Source organism: Uloborus diversus, chromosome 1, assembly GCF_026930045.1.
Source record: "Uloborus diversus isolate 005 chromosome 1, Udiv.v.3.1, whole genome shotgun sequence".
Taxonomy (NCBI): domain Eukaryota; kingdom Metazoa; phylum Arthropoda; class Arachnida; order Araneae; family Uloboridae; genus Uloborus; species Uloborus diversus.
The window spans coordinates 231,317,915-231,342,380 of NC_072731.1; the positions used below are offsets into that span (position 1 = coordinate 231,317,915).

The window sequence follows — 24,466 nt, forward strand, 5'->3', positions numbered from 1 at the left end:
CTAAAAGTAGTACTTTTGACTAATGGAAACAACCCCATTGACTTGCAGCAGTAGCAATTAATAGAAGGAGAAATGGATTTTAAGAATTATTAGTCAAAAATTATTAGCGCTTGTTTTTTCTCCCTGTAGATTGTGGGAATTTTCGAGCTTAATCTTGGTGTTTTCGGTAACAAAATGTCATTCGCACCCTGGTTGCATGAATGTCCACAGTTATATTCAAATTTCAGAAGCGTAGAACATGGAAAGTAACTTGGCGACGAAGCGGTTGAGCAATCTTGGCGACGCCTTCTCACAAATGCCGGTATTTCTCGAGTAACTACTTCAGGGAGCTGCCATTCATCGGTTCATCTCGGAGAGCAGTCGGAATCATCCGCTGCAGTTACCGTTACACAGATGCTCGTCATCCTTTAAACTTCGAACAAATATTTCATGACATTTTCGGATTATGGAAAGTAAGGTGAATTCGAATCATGGCAACTGTTCTTTTCTCTCTTATTCCTTCCCTTTTTTCGCTCTTCACCATCTTCTACTTAATATCCGATAACAGTTTTGTGCCTCCGACGAACATTGGATTTGACTCCGAGTATGATTACATCATTGGTGAGTAAAATAATTTTATAAAACTTATAGATAATTCAACTATCAATGCTTCAAAACAAATCTTCCTAATTTTTAGGCAGAATGTTATGTTTAATGTTTCGTAAAATCAAGTATTTAGCCGTTTAAAATCCATAATGAGACATTCATGTCCCGAAAGTTCAAGTTTATTTAATACTAGTGGTACCCGCACGGCTTTGCCCGTAATAGAAAAATTAAAAGGTCTTTTGGTTCGCCTGTGTATTTACAAATGATGTATGGTGAATTTTCTCGCCAATTGGCTTGTACCCATGTTACGGTTCCACATTATGATAATTTCGTATCTCGCCAGCTGGCTTGTGCCTATGTTACGGTTCCACGTTATGATAATTTCGTAATTTACTCGTCCATCTTATGATAATTTCGTTATTAAAATTGGAATAGAAAAAGAACCACATTGAATTTTCGAAAAATCGCTTCGAGGTGCACACCCCCATGCTACAAAATACCTTTGTGCCAAATTTCATGAAAATCGGCCGAACGGTCTAGGCGCTATGCGCGTCACAGCGATCCTGATAGACAGACAGAGATCCGGACAGAGAGAGATCCTGATAGACAGAGATCCGGAGAGAGAGACTTTCAGCTTTATTATTAGTGAAGAAAATATGGAATACCATAAAAAATTCTTTATTTTAGTAGCTTATATGTTCTACTGCACATTAAGTGGAAAATAGAAATTTTAGCTTTTGATGTTAAAACAATTGTTTGAATTTTTTTATTGGTTATTTTAGGGTAAATATCGAAACAGTATTACTTTTCGAGCATACAGGTTTTTTTAGAACTGAAAAATCTTCATTTTTGACCGAGTTATAAGGAAAACAAAAAGTACTAGGCGGCCATCTTTGATCCGCCATTTTGGATGGAAGCTCACATGGGATCTTAGGGGACTTTTTAGGATTTACTCTACATGCTATGAGGAACTAATTCTGAAAATATTTCTTAATTATAAATTTGTGGTGCAAAAAATCCTAAATTTACTGGGCTATTAGAAATTCAACAATTGAGGCAGTGGGAAGCAAAGGGATGTGTGTGAGTGACAAAATTGAAAATTTGGAGATAACCAGTACAAATGGAAAGTGAACCTCTCTTCTGTTCTGGTGCAAGAGATGGTACAAGTAGCCCTGGTAGGTGCTTCTATTCAGCATGATTTAGGAAAACTTTTCAATGAGAGCCTACCTTGGATCGGAACTTTAAAAGCGTTTTACTCAAAACTTAAAAATGTCCACTCACATCCATCTCGCTGCTTCATTTGTGTTCTTCGCTATTCATTTCCAATACCTTTCGATAGGTGGCAGTGACAGGTGTACCAAAATTTACTTATCATCGTTCCCTCGATTGGGGATAACTGTTGCTCTATGTTAAAAGCGAGAAAGCGACACACATTAAGTATCAAGGGGGCATTGGTTGGATTACAAAGTAAATGAAAAAATAAATTAATAAATTAATAAAATAAATCTTTACTAATAATAAAGCTCAAAGTCTCTCTGTCTGGATATCGAGATCTCTCTCTGTCTGGATGTCTGGATCTCTCTCTGTCTGGATGTCTGGATCTCTCTCTGTCTGGATGTCTGGATCTCTCTCTGTCTGGATCTCTGTGATGCGCACAGCGCCTAAACCGATCGGCCGATTTTCATGAAATTTGACACAAAACTAGTTTGTATCATGAGGGTGTGCACCTAGAAGCGATTTTTCGAAAATTCGATTTTGTTCTTTTTGTATTCTAGTTTTAAGAACATTTTACCGAGCAAATTATCACATCGTGGACGAGTAAATTACCAAATTATCATAACGTGGAACCATAACATGGGCGAGAAATTCATCATCCATTATTTTTAAATATACAGGCGAACCAAATGACTTTTTAATTTTCTACTACGGACAAAGCCGTGCGGGTACCTCTAGTAAATAAATAAAGCTCAAATTGTCAAGAAAAGTCTTCATCAGTGCAAAAGTGTTCATCGCACAACAAGAACGTTGTGAGAGAACACGCGTACTCTCAAAAAGTGACAAAACCATGCTGTGTTTTTGAGATTATTACAACTGTAAATATTAATTTTCAATTTCAATAAAATATCGGCGTCAACTACACAATTTTGATCAAACTTCGTGAGCTTCCTTTGAATGAATATTAAGTGGCTATGTGACGTGACCGCCTGTAAAACCGTTTTTCATGATTTAAGAAATATCACGATCAGAAGAAAATGGAGCGGTGTGACAATTTTTGAAGAAGGACTGCAGAAGCTTATGTTCATAGTCTATTTTTTAGGGCAAGAAAAGGAATTATTGAATGGAAATTTCGTGATTTTTTCTAGTTTGATAATTTTTACATATGGGAGTAGGAGTTGCCTACTGGTTCTGTCGGATCCCCGTTTGATCTCTCTCTCTCTCTCTCTCTCTTTTTTTTTTTTGTTTATATATATATATTTTTCTTTCTTTATTTTTGAAATGTATTTGGAGAGATTTATTTTGCATTTGATTCTTTGATTATATGAATTGTTTATATTACCAACTCACGATCGAATTGTTAATAATATTTGTATTGAATAAAGACCTATTAATGATCAGTAAGTTTTAAAATTTGTTCATTTATGAATTTTTGTAAGTTGACCCCATAAGAAATATTTTTACGTTTTTTATTAAAACAAAATAAAATAAACAAATGGTTGATACGTTTATCAAATATTATTTTAATATCCAACTTTTTACTTTCTATTTTTATAATTAAATAAAATTCAACTATTGATAATATTTATATCAATTTTCTGTTTTACTTGGAGAGCATTGTTATCATTTGCCACACTTAATTTCAATAAAATATAAGAACTCTTTATAACGTAATTAAATTAAAACAAATTTATAACTGCTTATTGAGTAGAAAGTTCCCAATTCGAAGATCTGAAATTCGGAAAATTCGCACATACCGGAGTCCCGAATACCGTCGCCAATTAAAGTCGCCTCCCAGTAAATTTGCAATAGCTACAAGTCTGAGCCCTCAGCCATATATTTCTAATGATAATGCTGAAAGAAGTTTTAGAGCTATTCAGAAAAACTCCTATAATATGGCTCTGATAAGTTGAAATTTGACCTTGACAGTATTTACTTCGTATATCTTCTTACTTCGTATATCTCGATGGCTTCGTATCCGTGCCTATAACTTCGAGACGCGTTATAGGTACGGATTTCGGTAGGAGTACTTTCGCAAAACCACTGCAAAATTAACCCAACGCAACTCAGCACCAGAAATCCTTTTTTGCAACCCAAAACGAAGTAAATACTGTCAAGGTCAAGCTTTACCTTATCATGGCCGCACAGTAACTTCGTCGCCACAAAAACAACAATTGCGGAAAAGTTAGATGAAGAAAAAACCGGGTCATTGAAAAAGAAAGATGCTAACTAAAGGACTACTAAAGGAACAGGGCTTCAACAGCTTACGAAGAAAATGGGTTATTTTTCACGTCTGTTTTATATCTATTTGAACTGCAAACGAATGATTGATGAAAAACAAAGTTATTTTATCTTGCTTTTTTTGTAGTACCCCCATAATAAGCGCCATCCTGTGAAAATTTCCCGATTTTTTTTTCAAACATAAAAGTTATGGTTAAAAGCTTTGAGCTTTGAAACTCAATTGATTCTAATTCCAAAATTCAATCAAAAACAAAAGCTACCCCGTATTCGGTGCTTTCACACTACCAATAAACTGCATGAAAAAAAATTTCAACTTTTACTGATAAATAACGATATAACTATATATATATATATATATATATATATATATATATATATATATATATATATATATATATATATATATATATATATATATATATATATATATATATATATATATATATATATATGTATATATATATATATATATATATATATATATATATGTATATATATATATATGTGTGTGTGTGTGCGTGTGTGTGTGTTACTTCTGTGAAAGATCCAACTGGTAAATGTCTATATTCGCCGGTGAGTACCAACATTCATGTAGCAAAGAAATAGGCGAAAAACAGTATATTTCCGGTGAATTTTCGGTGAATGTTGACATTTTCTAATTTCGGTGTTTTGCAGTAACACAACTATTTTAAATATCTTAGACACCTACTTCTTTTTTTCGGAAATCATAACATTAAACTCAGAAAGACTTTCAAGAACTTGCCTTCAAAACATTGCCATTTTTTTCTTGAAAACTCTGAAGAGCATACCGATACATTAACCTCACATTGACATGTATGTCAGACCGTAACTGTACAAAATCGGGCAGAAATAAGAGCTACCACCTGTTGACAAAAAGGGTGGTGTCCTGTAGTTGGAAACTTTTCCGCACACTTGGTGACATTTCAAATAAGCTCATCAAAAGGGGCAAATTAAAAATCGGTGACGCTTTTTTGGATCCTTCTCGGAATGCTATTTCATTCTGACGTAATAAGGACAAAGATAACAATTTAGTAAAACTAGAGCCAGAAAATATAATTTGTGCCATTAAACTAGCAAACATAACTACTATGAAGGAAAAAACATTTTTTGAATGAAATGTATGGTCATGTCAACGATTGGTAAAGTCGAGCTCTAAAATAATGCAACAAATCTTATTTTCATGGAAGTCAAGCATGATTTTGTTTTTATGCGGTCTTCAGGCGTAACAATTTTAAATGAATTTTTCCTCTCCGTTATAGTCAACAAGTCACATCATTTGATTTATGAACAATGAAAGAAGTTGAGTTTGAACTTCCATCATCATATTTAGTGAAAATCTTTGTTGTCAAAGCAGATGAAAATTATTTAACTCTTACGATCACAAGAAAATAACTCTTAAATTATTAAAAGTCAAGATTTCTTCTTTCTTCTTCATTTTTTGAAAAAAAAAATATTACGGAAACTTCGTTTTTTACAGAGCTTTTGGAAGGGAAAGGCTCACGTAAACTCTTTTTTGAAAAATGCAATTGACATATGGATGGAATAAAAGAAACATTGCAAATCATCTGAGTCACAAAATTAAGATTGTCTCTTTTATTAAATTCGCGCACTGACTAAGCAGTTTTTTAGCTCAAAAGAAGCAAATGAAAAATTGTAGCTTCTCTTAGATAGTATAATGTTAGATATGTGTCAAAAAATTCAAATGTTATAAGTAGTTTTAGAAGTGTAGCGTATAGTAAAGTAGATAAAATCCAAATTTATCGTCGTTTTAACCTAGCCGAAACCAAAGCATTCATTATTGTATTATATTACTGAAAAAAGTACATAATACAACAATAGTCGATGTTTTCCCTCGAGTATTTTTTGTTAAAAAAATACTGATGCATGTATCCGTCCGTGTTATCAGCTTTCAAAATGGCAAAGCTATACCCTACTCTTTTTTTCATGGTTTGTATTTAAACAAAATATTAGCAAGTATCCGAAAAATGAAAATGTTATTTCAACACATACAACTAGAATTAAAAATTAAAGCTCCAATAGAATTTAAAGTTTAATTTAGTTAATTTTTTTAAAGACTTCATAAATAAGTCTAAAACTGGGACTCTCCACCGCTGGTCCGGCGGGCCGGTAACGGTCCACGGAAAAATTTGACCGGCTCTCAGCGATTCTTAACTATCTGATTTAAAAACACGAATCAAATTAAAAACAAATAAATAGATTAATTAGTTGCATTAAAGTAGTAGCATTTAAATTTTATTGTTAGGTCAATAATAGAAGAAAAAAACCTTGCAGTTGACTAATGTAACAATCCTTTAGCACTCAATAAATACTTTTTAAATTTTTTTTTTCAAAAATGTTTTCCAGTCTACGGTTCAAAAAAAAAAAAAAAAAAAAAAAAAAAAAAAAAAATGCAGATCTTAAGCAGAGATTTTCAACCTGGGTCCCAAGTGGTCACTAATGCTTTATCAAAACACCAAAGTTTCAGTGAATTTTTATTATTTACAAAAGATCAAACTCTTGCGTTTTGCTGGTAAAAAATCTCTTTCTCTCAGAGAAATCTTTTGACGCTCAGGAACTCACATAAAGAAAAAATTGTAATCTAAACAAAATCCAAAGAGGCCAACACTTACATTTTGAGTTATAAAATTGCTATTTTCTACTCGTTAACGGGACATTTAACATTACTTTCTTTTTCCTTTTATTTAATCCTAATGGGTTGTTTCCTGCAGTCAAAAGTACCACTTTTAGTCACTAAAATTGAATAAGCAAAAAGAAAAAAAACAAAAAAACATGGCGTCACTTGACACAGCTTTTATTTTCGAGGTAGATCGTGCGGCGCAGCAACCAGCCGCGCAGTTAGTTAATTATCAATTAACATTTCATGGATTAAATACTGTCATACCAGCTTTAAAAATCTGCAATAAAAAGCGATAAAAAGCAATATATTTGCAATAAAAAAAAATTTCAGCCGAGTCAAAAAAAAAAAAAAACTTTTTATTGTTGTAATTTTTTTTTTATTTTTAACTTATTGTTCATAGAATACATTTTCGAAGGAAAAAAAAACATTAGCTAGTTTGCTATTTAAAAATTTTAAAGATATTTGTATTATGACAAATTTAGAATGCAATTATTATCTTGTAAATTTAATTATGGATGAAACTTTGTTAACTCGTTTTTTCTTCTCATGTGATCAAGAGGTTTCTTCAACATGATGGCAAGCTCAAAGGATTCCCTACAAAAATATAAGTTTGAATACCTTTGGTAAAAAGAAACAATCAAAAGTCTTTATTTTAAGTCTTATCGCTTTTATCATGCATTATATGATCAGTTATTTTTTCAATGTTCAGAATGCAGACTTTAAGTTAATTTATACACTTTTGTGCAGTTCAAGAATACAGAAGACTGAATTATTTTCTCAAAAATTCTTAAAAGTGTAGGGGAGGAAGGGATAAATAAAATTTCCTTACTTGCCAACTTTTTAACTTTGAAGGCTCATTTATTTGAAATGGAGGAGTAAGCCTAATACTTTTTTAAAAAAAAACTGTTTTGTTTTATGTTCAGTATTTGGTAGAGACTGATACTACAAATACCATGATGAAAGGTTTGAGTAAATTTAAAACTTTCCGTCGTAAATAAATCAAAGAAAATAGGCAAAACTAAGAGATGGTATACTTGGCGAAATTTCATGCAGGAGTGTAGTCTACCTCACTATTGTTGACGCTTACTTAAAAAATCAATTATAATCAAACTTAAAAAATCAATTTATGAGCATAACGCTTTGCAAAATCGTAAGCAACGATGCTTCGCGAAGAAAACGTGTTTTGACACTTCTTGATTGTTTCAACCCTCGTTTCTCTTGCTCTCAATCCATTTTGTGGATCATTTAAAAACAAATGCTAACAATCGATAGGTGGACAATAATAAGATTAATGGCACAAAAATGTGTGTTGCTGTGGCTGGATGAATATATTCTAGATCGTGTGGCTATTGAACATAAATTATGGTTACATTACGGTAATTTTTAAATGCAAAACGCATAGGCTCTCTCGAATAAAACCTCGATACAAACCTCAAAAATTTGCGTGTTTCAAAAGCTCTTTGAGCTTGGTGAAATATTTGAGCTGTAATATATTTTGAAGAATTAAAACCAGACCAAACAATAACTTCATTTTTTTTCACTACAACAGAACAGACGATTTAAGTTTAAAAAAATAACATGAAGTGCTAGTATTTTGATTCAAGATTTGAGAAAACTACAAAGAGAAATGAAATCAAAAGGCTATGTTTTTTCCACAAAGGAGAAAACTATAGATGATTTTTTTTAAACTAATGATTTTTTAAATGAAATATAGTCATTTTTATACGTAATAGTTAAAATATTTATTTATTTATTTTGTACACGTGACAGTAGTTTTTGTTTTTAGTTCCGAACGAATTATTTTGTTTTCTCATATTTTTTGATATATTTAATGCACATATTTAATCTAAAAAAAACCCTTTTTTTTGTTGCTTTGAACAAAATATTCACTATTTAAACTTCTCACTAATTCATTAGAAAAAAGTGTTTTAAGTTTACAAGCATATTAATGTTTTCAGAATTAAACGTCACTTCATAATACGTATTCTAAATTGAAACAGAAATATTTTTTATGGAATGTTGTTGATAATGTTCTAATTCTGTGTCAATTTTTCTATGCGTTCCAATATATTTTTTAGCAGTGTTTGAAAAATTCTACGCTATAATTGTGCTTTTCTCTGAAAATTTGCAAGATTTCTTTTATCAGTGTCACAGCAATTCAAACTTTACTTTATTGTTTTGTTTTTTTTTGTAATGAGTCTATTGAAATGCAAAAATGTGAGGCCAGGATATTGAAGTAAGGCATTTTATTTACTTATTATTTTATTTCTCTTAAGCTGAAATTTGTCCACAGAACGGACCTGGAATGTTTGATTTCAAGCAGCAGTTCTGATTATTTAAAGATTTGAAATCCTCAATACTTGAGTGAAATTCACTTTTCAGGAGGAGTGACTACTTATACGAACGACTTATTTATTAAATGAACAAATCTAGGACAAATCTGAATAAAATGCAAAACCGTATTGACGCATGAAATTTCAGTGCGGGGAAAAAAACACGAAAATGATATCAAAGAAGAAGATCGTCGTCCTAATTTTTGAAATTTGAGAAACGTGCATCGCGATATCTAAAGCAGACGAATCATGCTTTAAAAAAGTCTACGCACGATGTGAAGTTTCCCCTGTTTTTATTGATTCTTGATCAGTTGTAAAGTATGGAATTTTTGATGAAGAACCCTTTATTTTATTTATTTTTCTTTATTTTTTGAAAGGAAGATGCCAAAGTGCAGAATATTAGACACGATTCTGGACTCATCGCTGCCCCTACAATAAGAACGCGTGTACAAAGCAGAATGCTTATAAAATAAGAGCACTAAGGGTAAATTGCGAATAAAAGCCTTGGTGGCCGATTGTTCTAACTTAATATGTGCACTTGTGGAAATTTGATCGCAAGTTTCACCTAAACGAACGCAAAGAGGAATGAACTTCGGAATTTCGGGGAGCGAGCTCGGAATTTTTGAAAACACTATTGGGCATTTTGGAGTAAACAAACTTCTTGACTTTTCTTGTAGCTATTACGTTTTTCTTAACGACGATTTTTTCAAATGATATCATTGCTGAAACTTCTTATATGTTCTCTACAACAAGCTGTTGTTAATGTAAAATTTATAAGGAATTGAAAATAGGTTTGTTGAAGAGGATTTTTTCGTGTTAAATAAGGGTTTAAAATTTTGATTGTTTTTCTGAAAATAAGCATATACAGTAAAACCTGTTTATGTTGACCACTTGCGGTGCACTACTTTAGTAATCAACTTATACAGGTGGTCAACTTACAAAGGTATATTTATATGATAAGGGCTAATTCCGTGCCTGAAAAAAGCTGTTAAATTAGACACGTGGTCAACTTACAAGGGTGGTCAACTTCACAGGTTTTACTATATTAGCAATCCTTGCTAGTATCATCAGATATTATTATGAATAGGATTTTTTGACTTAGCACGATTATTAAAAATCAAATATTCACTTAAATTATTTAAATGTTAAACTACAAGTAAATAAAATATTGTCATTTACGAAATAAATTCAGTTAACTGCAAGGCTAGTGATAATGCATTACACCAGAGGCGTACCTAGAATGGGTGACACCCGTGGCGGTAATTTGTGGTGATACCCCTTTCCCCCCGAGAAAAATTTCAAATTTGTAGTCTTAAAAATGCATTTCAGCATTATATTTTTTAAAAACTTGCAATTTTACTTTAGGTGAAACCTCCAACCCCAGATGGGTGACATCCGGAGAGAACCCCCTCCCCCCCACGTAGCGACGCCACTGATTACACGCAACATTTTAAGAAAAAGGTTAGGTCATTTTCATGAATAACATTAAGAGCCTTAAATTAAATCTTAAATCATCATAACAAAAAGATGAAAACCAAAAACTTAACTTTCATTTCTTTAAACTGCAAGAACATTCCCTGGAATTTTCAAAAATTTCTTCAAAAAATCAGAACGTTTTGATCCTGGGAATAATCCCAGTTGTTCCCCCCCCCTTTTTTTTTTTTTTGCAACCACTACTTCAGGTATGATTTCCACCAGTGTGCTCCGAAGTTTTGTCTATATCGGTTGTAGAATACATTACTGGCTGTCCGGAAATCTGCAAGTCTGAGCCAGACGGACGTAAATCCAAAAATTGCAATTTTCTGTTTATTAGTGCATTAGATGTGGATGCCTATCCCGCATCGAGCCATGTGAAGGTAATTCTTTAATAATTTGAATTTTTGGCATCTTGAATTCAAATTATGTTTTTCGCAATCACGAGCGTGTGTGTTTGTGTAGGCGCATGTGTGTGGGTGCGTAAGTGTATGTATGTGTAAAACTTAAAAGCTTTTATTCAATAACAACGTAAACATCAAAAACGTTACATCACTTAATCATCAAACGTAAATCTCTTTCTCAAACCCGGTAATTCCGAAAAACATCCAACGTCTTACAAAAATCGTAATTCCAATCCCCATCGTTGCCATTCTCAATAACCCAAGTTCTTGCTTACAATCGGCCATCCTACAATCTAGTCGCCCACGACCTAGAGTATATAGTCTTGCAAGTGAATAGGCAACTTCTTGGCTCTTTGCTTACGGAATGTATATACTTCGTCGTTCATATGCTGTGTAGTCTCATCAGTCTCGGGAAACGGGGAGATGAGTTCGCTCGACTGTAACGGTTCGCTAGCTTGTAATTCATCATCTGAATAGCTGCACGTCACATTGTCTAGTGTGCTATCTTCTTCGTTCACAATGTGAAATAGTTTGATTTGTGAAGCGTGTGCAGTAGTTGTATGTGGCCGCCTTTTGCGCCCTTGCCCTTGTGTTCGGAAGTCCGCAACTTGATACACATCTGATGGTAGGACTTTAATTATTGCAAAAGGACCTCGGTACTTGACTTGAGTTTTAGTGCTACTTCCAGTACATTCTGGCGCTCGTTTTATCACAACCACATCGCCAACTGAATACTTATAAGCTTCGCAATGACGTTTGTCAAAACCATGTTTCATTTTCTTCTGAGCTTTCAAAATGTTTTCCCGGGCTTCTTCTCGGAGTGATTCAGGTCGTGAGTATTCATCGGAATCAGGCAACAATTCTTTTGGAAAATCTCCAAGCTTCACTGGTTTAAAACCGTATAACAGTTCAAAGGGTGGTTTACCTGTCGATTTGCTTGGGGTCCAATTTATACACCGTTGAACATCAGATAGCGTTTTATCCCAATCTTTGTGAGAATCCTTTCGAACAGCTGACGATATCATTGGGATAAGAACACGATTTATTCTCTCGACTTGACCGTTTGCTTGTGGTCTTTGACTGCAATTCAATGTATGTTTTATACCATACTTTGAACAAAACTCTTCAAAACTATCTGACTTGAAACATTGTGCACGATCTGTTACCACACGATTAGGACTTTCAAAATCATTTATAAATTCTTCAAAGTGTTTTAAAACACATTTAGATGAGCAGCTGGAACAAGGACGTAAACGTACAAATTTTGTCAAGTTATCAACAAATACCAAGAGTTCGTTATTGCGATTTGAACTTAGAACAAAAGGACCCAGAAAATCTAAATGAATTATGTCAAATGGTCGTTTTCCTGGTGGGATAGGGTTTAGTTTTCCTTGAACTTTTCCTGATGGAATTTTCGCAAAGGCACATGTTACGCATTGTCGTATATGTTGTCTAATGTAGCTGATCATCCGGGGAAACCAAAACTGTTGAGATATTAAAGAGACAACTTTATCTACTCCAAAATGTCCAGTAAAATCATGAAATCGTACAGCAAGATACTTTCGCATTGACTTGGGCATTACGAATTGTTTTCTTTTCTTCCCATCTATAACTGGCACATGGTATAAAATGCCGTTGATTAGTTCAAATTTGGCATCAAGATTCTTCTGCTTATTCAGTTTAGGGTTTTTCAACATTTCAATAATAGCTTGCAGTTCCTCATCTTGTGACTGTATCAGGGCTACTTTGTCCTCTTCCGTAGCAATGTATAACACTTTAGGCTCCGACTGATTATCGTTTCCCTTGTCTTGCCTACACTGATTTTCATCATCAGCGTTTTCAATTGGAGCACGACTTAGGGCATCCACATGCAGCATTTGAGATCCAGGTCTTTGTTTTACTTCGTAGTCAAATTCGCTCAATTGCTCAGCCCACCTGGCAATTTGTGGTTTTATATTTCTTTGACTGTTCAAATAAGCTACTGCAGAACAATCCGTAACTAGTGTGAATCTGAGACCAAGAAGCAAGGGTCGAAGTCTATTAACGGACCAAACTACAGCTAATAATTCTAATCTGCTAGAGTGATACTTTTCTTCATCTGTGGTTGTTCTTCGACTAACACAGTAAACAAGATGTAAAAAATTATTTTCATCCCGTTGAAGTAACATACCCGCCAATCCCAAAGAACTTGCATCAGTGTGAAGTTCAGTTTCATGACGTGGATCAAATAATTTCAAAACTGGCTTTGACGTTAATATTCTACGAAGCCTCTCAAATGCTTCTTGGTGCCTATAATTCCAGAGAAACGATTGACCACTCTTCAATAATAGAGTAAGTGGAGCAGCAATGGAGGCATATCTTTTAATGAATCGTCGAAAGAATCCTGTCAGTCCTAAGAATCGGCGTACTTCTTCCTTAGACTTTGGTACAGGAAATTCAGAAATTGCAGAGAGCTTTCTCGGTCCAGGTCGAATACCTTCTCTGGTCACAACAAATCCCAAGTATTCAACTTCAGACATTCCAAACTCACATTTTGATAATTTCAGAGTTAATCCTGCATTACTTAAACGTTTAAGCACTTCTCGCAGTTTAATCATCATGGTTTCAAAATCTAAGCATCCAAAAAAAATATCATCCACGAAACACGATACACCATTCCACAATAAATCTCCCAAAGCTAGCGACATACACCGTTGAAACACGGAAGGACCATTCGCTAAGCCGAAAAACATACGTGTTGGTTCAAAATGCCCATCGGGAGTCGTAAATGCTGCTTTTCGAGAGGATTCATTGTCCATTGGGATCTGGTTAAAACCTTGGCAAGCGTCAAGTATGCAAAACAAATTATAACCAGATAGTTGGTCGAGCAAATCATCAAGGCATGGTAAGGGGAATTTATCTTTGACTGTTTGAGAATTTAATTGCCTGTAATCGATTACCATCCGATATTCCCCCGTTTTTTTCTTTACTAGCAAAACTGGACTACTATATTCGGAAGAGCTGTCTCTAACTATTCCTTGTTCTTTTAATTCTTGAATAATATGGCGTAACACTTCCCGTTCATGATGAGAAGCACGATAAGGTGAGCGAGCTACAGGTGAGCTACCTGGTTTTTCAGAAATACACATCAATGTATTATTGACGCATCCAAGTTCATCCGGTTTTAGTGCTATGCATGCTCTGTATTCATTCAATAAATTGCAAATTTCCTGTTGTTGTCGAATGTCTATGCAAGGGCCGACTTTAATGTCTTCACGTGTAATCTTTTGCCTAATGACTTCTTTTGCCATCAAAATATTAATTTTTCTACTATCTTCTATTGAATCAGTTTCATTAGGGATTTGGTCGATCTTGAGAGGCTCAGGTTGTAAAATCCCTCTTTTAATAACGTGATTTTTTTTGAGATGCATAGTTTGGTAACTAAAGTTGGCGACTGGTAGTATTGTTTTACCACCATCAAGGTAAACTGCTGTTTCAAGATCTTCACTTTGTTCCTTAACTAACACAATTCCATTTTTCTGATCAAAGTTGCTTACTACATGGATTAATTGCACCGTACGGGGTTTATCACCGTACGGGGTTGTATTTGAACAGGTTCGGAAACTCTGAATACAACTTTTTCTGGGACTTCATCGACTTCGATATTGCACATCTTCTTAAACTCACTGATATGAAACAGTTTAGACATCCCCTGCTTTCGAATCATGACTAAATCGGGAAAATCTATAATGTCATTTCCAATGAGAATATTAGGTCCCTCAAAAGTGCCATCGGACACCACATAAAGCTTGACATCTGTCAAATGTACATTGTCCACTGTTACTTGTGCTGTGACTATTTTAAAAGACTCCGTAACTCCACCGATACCCCGTATATTGGTTGAAATTTTACTTAAGATGATCGCATTTATTTTAGTTACAAATGTTTCTTTAATCATTGATATGTCTGCTGCGGTATCCATAATTGCCTCCGTAGTGATGCCGTTAATAACGATAGTCTTAGTACTTACGTTTCTGTCCGAAGGATTCGAATGAGAAATGTTCACTAGAGGAGAAATAGAGGGTTTTTGTGGACAATCCTTTGTTCCATGACCTTCCATTCTACACCTGGTACACAACTTGGGTCGTCTCAATTTTAGACAGTCACGAGAAAAATGTCCCTTTTCATTGCAGTTATAACATACTATGGATTCTGTAGCTCTAACACGCGAAATGTCTTTATTCCAACTTTCGTTTGAAGTATGATTCTTTCTCAAAATAAACTCTGGACGGTCATTCACTTGAAGTTTACCCTTAAAAGAATTGTCCAGTTCTATGTATTCATCTATCTTATTAGTCAATTCAATTGGTGTATTTAATGATGACCATGTGCTCAAATAGTAATCTCTTACTGCAGAAGGAGCCACCTCTTTGATACGATCAGAGATTATCAGTCCTTTTAAGTCGTTCACACTCTCAATTTTCAGTCCTGTAGTCCATCCGGTAAAATATGTTTCTAACTCATAATAATATTCACGCCAGCTCTTTCCATCCTTAATCTTATGTGAGTAAAATAGTTGTCTGAACTTTTCGGGACTTAATTTATATCGCTTTAAAAGCAAATCTTTCACGTAAGCATAATCTTCGGCATTTTTTTCTAGTTCTTTCAGAATTAATTCAACAATATCACTTGGCAATACTCCAGTAAGACACGCCATCCACAATGTCGATTCCATTTTAACTCGCGTCATCACTCTCTCGAAATGGACAAGATACAACCCTATGTCGTCGTTAATTGAATCGAATTTTCTTAACTGAGCTTGCCAATCCACCTTTGGTAATTCTGACACTGCGCTGCTGGTAATAGTCTTTGCTTCTGACTCTAATTTCTTTAACTGAAGTTCGTGTTGGCGCTTTTCGCGCTCAATTTCATGTTGGCGCTTTTCTCGCTCAATTTCCTTTTGGTACTGGAGCTGTTCCCTTTCAAATTCCTGTTGGCGTTGCAACTTTTCAATTTCCTGTTGGCGCTTTTCCCGTTCGATTTCTTGTTGGCGCTGTTCATTTTCATGTTGGCGCTTTTCCCGTTCGATTTCTTGTTGGCGCTGTTCATTTTCATGTTGGCGCTTTTCCCGTTCAATTTCCTGTTGGCGCTTTTCCCGTTCAATTTCCTGTTGGCGCTTTTCCCGTTCGATTTCCTGTTGTCGCTTTTCCCTTTCAATTTCTTGTTGGCGCAGTTCATTTTCATGTTGGCGCTTTTCCCTTTCAATTTCTTGTTGGCGCTGTTCATTTTCATGTTGGCGCTTTTCACGTTCTTCTTCACTGAGTCGTTCGACATCTAAGCTCGAAATGATGCCCTTAACTATTTCTTCTTCATAATTGTCATTACTTAAAATAACTTTGATCAAACGTATAACTGTTAGGTTTTTAACATCATCTTCTCCTAACTCAGTGGCAATATATTGCAAATCTCTCTTCCTAACTCTTGATAAATAGGACATTGCTTCAAAAAAAAATTTTATTATCCCACTTCTGAAGTGTAAAACTTAAAAGCTTTTATTCAATAACAACGTAAACATCAAAAACGTTACATCACTTAATCATCAAACGTAAATCTCTTTCTCAAACCCGGTAATTCCGAAAAACATCCAACGTCTTACAAAAATCGTAATTCCAATCCCCATCGTTGCCATTCTCAATAACCCAAGTTCTTGCTTACATATGCATGTGTGTGAGTGAGTGTTGTGTACGTGCGTGTAGGTGTTCGTGTGTGTGTGTGTGTGTAGGCGTTCGTGTGTGTGTCTGTGTAGGCGTTCGTGTGTGTGTGTAGGCGTTCGTGTGTGTGGGTGCGTAAGTGTATGTATGCATGTGTGTGAGTGAGTGTTGTGTAAGTGCGTGTGCGTGTAGGCGTTCGTGTGTCTGTCTGTGTAGGCGTTCGTGTGTGTGTAGGCGTTCGTGTGTGTGTGTGTGTAGGCGTTCGTGTGTGTGTGTGTGTAGGCGTTCGTGTGTGTGTGTGTAGGCGTTCGTGTGTGTGTGTGTAGGCGTTCGTGTGTGTGTGTGTGTGTGTAGGCGTTCGTGTGTGTGGGACATGGACGCCACCGCCCAGCAAAAGTGGATTTCGGGGGACAGTGCTCAGGACCAGCCGCGCCGCCGCCGGTGGTGCTGCAGGCCTGGTCCAAGCTGAAAAAGGAACCACAACGCCAAAGACAGTCAAATGAAAGCAATAAGCAATCGTGATTGCTCAAAAAAAAAAAAAAAAACCTTTTAAATTTTTTTACCGGGGTGAAAAGAGCACGAGTCCCATGCTTTGCATGCACCACAAAAAGTTTTTCCTCTGTCCTGTAAAATTATCATAAAGTGACTTACATTCTTCTGGCTCTGAGGTACGGAAATGATGTCGCTTTTTCAAGGGGAGAGGAAGGGTTCATGAAATTGTGACAGTTTGAGACAAGGGAGAGGGACAAGAAGTGTGGCATTACGCCTTTTTTATAAAAATGTTTATTAAAAATAGCGAGACATGTGACAATGGGACGGAGGGTATAGTGACATATGCCACTTTGTGACAGTACGGGAGGGATGTCACAAATGTAGAAAAAAAAGTGTGATATCATTTATATGGAGTGCCACTCATCTGTTATAAAATAAAATGCATGTAACGAATGGGAGATATTCTAAAAAAAAAACCTCTACTCAATAGAACAATGGCATACTAGTCGACCCGTACGGAACTCCGCACTGTGCTTCGAATCGTTTCATAAGGCATTTCGCTCCTTAAAAATTTCAAAGAAAGAACATTATGAAGAGGAACCGAAAAAAGTAAACGGAAAAAAGTAAGCGCACAAGAGAAGGCATGTAATTTGAAGATATCAGTAACAAAACCTCGTTAAATATAACGTTGTGATAATTTGATCATCGCTCACCTCTTGGTTGTACGTATTTTCAAAAGGCAAACATAAATATCATTAAAAGTGTGGCTGAGTGACTCGTGAAAAGCAGTAATTTTGCATGTGAAAAACAGGTTGTGGCAAATACAGTCCTGCCCATCTGAGCGCCTGACGGAAAAAAAAGAAATATTAAAGAGATATTTATTAGCACGGTTTCGAACTGGCGTCATTCTGATTAACAGCACGACACTCCAACAATCTGAGCAATTGCGCCTTCCTTTTCGAGTGCTATTCATTGAAGGAATGTGTAATAAAAAACAGCAAAAAAGCTTTTTGCCGAAAAAAAAAAAAGATCATGCGTCTATATAGTTTGTCATTAGCCAGCATGGTACCATTTAAAATTATTCGTAAAACATGGAATTTGATTAAAGAACGAGGAAGATCTCACGTAGCGATTGAAAGAAACATTCTAGAGATGTAATAAATTCGATTGAAAACAAGTGTTTTTATTTTTGAATATTGAACATTTTCCCATAGCTGCTTTAACCGTTACGGCTTAAATGCCCGCACATGTTTTTCTTTTAATCGAACAATTAAAATTCAAAACCAATACCAGTTGAACTGAGTCCATTTTTTATGCGTAATTTTTTCGAACGTAGACAAAATGTTCGTTTTTTTCCAGTCGAAAGCAGTGGAGTAGAAAATGGTTTCTTACTAATGAAGTTGATAATAATTTTAATGTTTGATATCGTATTTAAATAAGTAATTAAACGTTTACTGGGTGAAACTCGTAGTTTCAATTTGGCGTAGTATTTTTTCATTTGTACAAAAGGTTGAACGCTGCTATTGGAAAAATCTACATTTCAGAATACAATGAAAATGTTTTTCTCACAAAAAGGATTCCCTGGAGGTAAATCGAATACTTTTTTATGCTTACATTATGCTTAATGGTCTGCACGGAGTCAAAGCTTTAAAAAAAGAAGGAAGAACACCCTTCGATTTACAGTCAACTTTTCTGAATGTTAACTGTAGCCTGCATAAAGGGGTCGAAACACCAAGTAGCATTCCCACTGCATTTATTTTATTACGTGTGTTATCTGTTGTAAGTTATGAATACATGTAATGCGTAATATTAATGAAAATTTGCTATTATGTCGGACAGCCCGAGCTTGCCCGAAGTTCAGAGCCGAACGCTCTACCGAAAAAAATTATCAGTTTAACCGAACAACTAAGTCCAGTGCTTTCAAGCTTTATTAAACACACACACACACACACACACACAGGTTATTTTTTTTTCTTGCCGAAAGCGACGCAAAAAATTGGAAAATTGTATTAGAACTTTGCTTTAAAAAAATTGCTTAAGAACTAAAGACTGCATCAAGGTTTTGCAACAGCCAGGGGCGTTTCCGAAAACTTGATATTTAGACCGTAAGTCTATTTTTCGTCATTAGTCGGCCTGATTAGTTTTAAAATGAGGAGGGAATTTCTTCAAGAGATAAGAAAGATCTCGCATATTGACAGAAAAAAAATCCACAAAAATAATATGTAAGATAAGATATTGAAGAGAAGTGCTTTTATTTTTGAAAATTTTTACAATTTGTTATGGCAGGCTGCTTGAACCGTTGTGGCTTAGATGGCAGCACGTGTTCATCATTTAACAGCACGGTTAAAATACAAAATAATTTGAGCTAAGTTCTTTTTTAAGCATAGCTTTTTGAATGTAGTAAAAATGTGATAGGCTATTTGTTTTTTTTTTTTTTTTTGCAAAAAGAAGAAGAAAAATATATTTTATCGTTCAAATTGAGGTAGTATTTTTTTTTTTTGTACAAAGAGTCAAAAACTCATTAGAAGAATCTATATTGCAATACACGATTTATTATTTTTTTCTGAACAAAAAACAATTCCATTGTAGTCTGAAATCTTAAACCTGATACTTATATTTTCGCTTACATTACGCTTTAATTTTCTTACCGGAATCAAAGTTAAAAAAAAAAAAAAAACCTTACAATTAAGAATCATTTTAGCTCTATTTTGCTTCAAGTTTTCATGACAGCAAGGAGCGTTTCCTTCTCATTTATTCTATTCCCTCATATTTGTTATTCATTGTTATTAAGTGTTCATGTAATGCGCGATATTTCTCTAATTTTTTGATACAGATTGTCCGGGCGTGGGCCCGAACACTCGTTCTCCTGATTACCAGTCGAACGCTCTGCCAATCAAGCTATTCAGCTCTGTCGGTAACAGTTGAAGTTAAAGTTATAAATTTAACCGAAAACCTCATTCTAGTTCTTTAAAACAGACTTTTTTTGACAAAAAAAAAAAACAATTTTTAGACCGTGGGTCTATTTTTCGTCAGTAGCCTGCACGATAAACTTTAAAATAAGGTGTAAATCAAAGAAATCGATCAATAATTGAGGAAGATCTCGTGTAGAAACCAAAAAACAGAAATAATAGCATATAGTACTTAATGTAGATGATAGGATTCAAGTTCAACTGCAATTAAAAATTATGCTTCAATTTCGCAGAAACGCTTTACACAATCTTTCATTTACGGAAAACATGTTGCAGTTTCAAAACCAAACCATAGAAGAAAAAAATGTTGATTTTCATTCTAAGGTTTATTCAAGAAAAGCCAGTAAATCTCACTTCTAAACATGGTTGTTTGGTTTAAACCATGGTTTAAACCGTTGTTTAAACCAATTGTTTTTTTTAAAACCATTTGGTTTTTATCAAAAATGTTTTTATTGAAAAAACTTCATTGTTTTCCCCTAAATGTTTTCATAAATTTTACATAATATTGCAAAGAGCAAGATCTAAGTAATGCAAAGAAACTAGCAAAGCTTTTTTTAGATAAATTGCAGATTTAATAAATTTAGAAACTTATATATTTTTTTAAGGTAATGCACGTTTGCTAAACATTTTTTCTTTTGTTTTCGTTTTTTAAATCAATGCAGCTTTCCTTTTAAGTACATAAATATACAAGGCAGACTAACTAAATTTTTCTAACATTACATGGAGAAAAAATCCAAGTAGCTCTTTTTTTATTTATTCAATTATCATTATTTTCAGTCTTTTGCATTTCAAAATAGTCCAAAAAGCATATTTTAACCACAATTTTATTTACTACCTCATTTGCTTGATTACTTAAGATTTATTGAGATAGAATTTGTACCATTGAAGCAATGCATAATGTATATAAATCGTAGCGCTAGAATATTTAAATGACAAGAGAAAAAAGTAACTAAAGTAGTCCAAAAACACTTAGAGCAAGCATTGAATTGCGCTTATACCTGCACACTTTTTGTATCCTCGAAAAACAATACAGTCAGATCAAGAAAAAAAATATGTAAAATTATAAAAGCAGAAAATATCCGTGTAATCTGTGCTCTTATAAAAAAAAAAATAACGCCAAATTTTCATCTTTCAAAGAATTTTTTTGATCCCAATATAATAAAAGAAGTTTCGTGTATGAATGGTGGAAGAATCAATAAACATTAATTTTTTTGAGTCTTCATTATTAAAATATGTTAAAAGAGTATTTTCTTTTAAGTTTGTACTGTTGCTTTTAATTAAAAGATTTTTTTTTTCCTTTGATAAAAAAAAAATCTTAAATGCATTAAACCGGGAGAAATAATGTCTACAGTCGAAAACATATTGATTTTCTTAAAACCTACTTGTCCTGTTTCTATAATTGTTATCACTGATACATTAGGTAAATTAATTGCATGATTTGTAACTTTTTTAAAAATCTTTAAACACAATATGCGTTAATCTTTTGATTTTTAAAGTTCTGTAATGTGTACATCAGACTAGTGATTCATTTGTAGATACTGTTAAAAGTGTTTAAACCAACTTTCCATGTTTAAGAATGCGTGGTTTTAACTTTCCTTTTATTTTTTATTTTTCAAAGATAGATATGATTATGAGGAAATTAATTTACAAGAATTTTTTCGTGGTTCTTTGTAATTACTAATGTCTGAACTACCACAGTAAATAATTTCTTTGATTATTTATACCGAGGCCCATTTATTTTTTTAATAATAGTTAAAGATTTTCAAGCAATATTCTCCTATAGAAATAAATCTCTGCGCATGAGGAAATGAAATTACAAGATTTTACTTTTAATCATTTAATTAATTACGAAGAAATTAGGTACAAATATGAATATTAAACGATCCTTAATAATTAATTCATAAAATCTTCATGATTTTCCAAAAATAAAATTGATTTTCTTACAAAAAGTGTTTAAATCAAATAAACCCGTTTTAAACCGAAAAAAACTGGTAAAAAAACGTTTTTTTTTGGTTAAAAAAAACTTTTTTTACTAACTCTGTTTCTAAATACTTTCTGTGTGTTGAAAACAATAAAAGAATTATTATAATAAAACAACATGAGCAGTAATAGAGCAAAAAAAAAGTTATTTTACTATAAACAATAAACAAATGTAAGAAACTGTAAAACATTTTTATACTTCTCTAAATTTTTATGTTACATTTTGTTTTCTCTCAAACTACTATCTTAGCTGAATTTAAATGTTCTGCGAGCAAAATCTGATGCGTTCCGAAATACGTATACCATTAAAGTAACAAATAACAACATCATAAAGCACAAATTACAGTTTAATGAGGACACGTGTTTCGGCGTTACAAGGAACACCTTTTTCAGTGCAAAAAGTAATGAGTAATGCTCATTACTTAAAAAAAAAATAGTGATGACTAAAACTTGCCGCAAGGTTAAAATCCATTATTAAAGAAAGTAAAAAATTGTTTTCTAAATGAATTGAAGAACATGGGAAAATCCAATATCAATGAGGAACTGCTATGGAACTTGGTAACCGTTTAGATCTGAACTTTTTTTTATCGGTGACACCGTCTCCTACGAACTTCATTTCGACTGAACTTGGCTTCTTTTTCACATTTATGTTTTGTTGGGATATTTATCTTATGTAATTTATCTTATGTACACCATTGTTTCCATCAAAAACTTCAAACAACTTTTAATTTCACACACACACACACACACAAAGGTCGAGTAAATATTACCCTGGAAATGTTTTTATATTCTATATTTTTCAACTCTTAACTGAACAATAGAGAATTCAAGCTGTCCACTCCTTCTTTCGGAAATGCAGCTTTTAAAGGTAAAAAACAAGTTTTTATTCTTTTAATGTTCGGCATTGGTGAAATTAAATTTTGTAGTCAAGTTGAGATTATTGAATTCAATAGACAAGTAATCTATTGCATCACAGCTGCTCAAGTTAGGGATAATTTTGAAACGTAATTCTTTTAGTATTCCTAAACTTTCTTTTGCTTCTTCGACTTTACAAAACGACAATTTCATTTCAACATTTTAATAGACGCATAAATTGTTGCTCTAATTACATTAGATTACTGTTTTAGTGCATGAATTTTAAGAATAACATGGACTCTACTTCTATATAATATACAATAAAATTTTGAAAGTTTCCACAAACAATAATTAAATAATATTTTTTAGCTCAGTAGCGGGCACATCTTACGTCCGTTACTGAACGAAAAAAAAAATTAAATATTGTTTGTGGAACTCCTTACAGTTTAATTGCCTCATATAGTCTTGCCTTGAAACAAGGATCTAATTCAGGGGTTCCCAACCTGGAGCGACAGCCCACAAAGAGGCTAATTGGTTTCTCAAGGGGGAGGGGGATCAATTTTTCAAAGGAGATATGGGGCAGCGAGCATTTAAAAGATAAAGTGATGATAATAAAAAGCCAGCAAGTATCGAAATTGGAAACGTATACCACACCGATTGTTTCGAGTTCAGACGAGAAATTACAATTAAAAAAAAAAATTGAAGTTAAGGAGCTTTTTCCTCACACCTCACTTGAACCTTAAGGAGGTATTTCATCCTTCAACACCAAGTTTATGAATTTTCAAATTTTCATTTTTTTTTAAATTTAAAATCAGAATTTTTAATCCCCCAGATTCCAATTTAAAAAAGTCATTAACTATTTTTTGAAAAGTACGTCAATGATCTTAGTTAGGGATTTCTCTTCAAATAACTACGAGTCCGTTTAGAAAAGAATAGTAAAACAAGGTTCTTTTAACTATTATTAGTAGTAGAAGTCTTTTTAGTTTAATGTGATAGGGTGAGAAATTTATTACTCACAACTTACTTCAAATTAAAGTGAGACATTTGTATTTTCATTAATATGGATGTTCACAAGCGCCAACTTCCTATATAAGTCTTTCAACTTCTAGACGGGGCATTGGGAATCCCTGATTTTTTTTATTTGGAACCTTTGTAGCGTGTTTTGTTCAACCGTTGATTCTTCTCTTACCGTATGACTGACTTAACGTAAAATAGAATGCCAAAATGAAAATAATGAAATAATTTCAATCAATGACTATTTCTTGTTTTTTTTTACTCAAAAGTTGAGCCAAGGAGTTTTCAAAAGACTAAAAATCGCTTTCCCTCAAATTTGAAAAAGTTTTTTTCTTCTGAAAGAAATGACTTGGCCAAAAAAAAAAAAAAAGACTTAAAAGCATGTAATTTTTAAGGTAGATCACCGTACATATAAAGGAGGATTGGGGGAATAATTGAATATGAAATGCTATGTTTTGTAGGTTTGTACGGTATTGCTGCGTCTCCGATTAACTTTCTGTTTTCATAATCAATTATGTTCGCCAAGCATACGCCTGGGCGATTGATATGCGACATC

At 33.7% G+C, this 24,466-nt stretch overlaps 1 protein-coding gene across 1 annotated transcript in view; it reads left to right on the top strand.

Moving 5' to 3' along the window:
- The first annotated feature begins 470 nt into the window (after positions 1–470).
- LOC129219236 (glucose dehydrogenase [FAD, quinone]-like) overlaps positions 471–24,466 on the top strand; it is a 49,499-nt gene continuing 25,503 nt past the window's right edge. The window contains exon 1 of the mRNA XM_054853563.1: positions 471–600. Coding sequence (XP_054709538.1) covers positions 471–600 — 130 coding nt within the window. The remainder of the gene's footprint in view (positions 601–24,466) is intronic.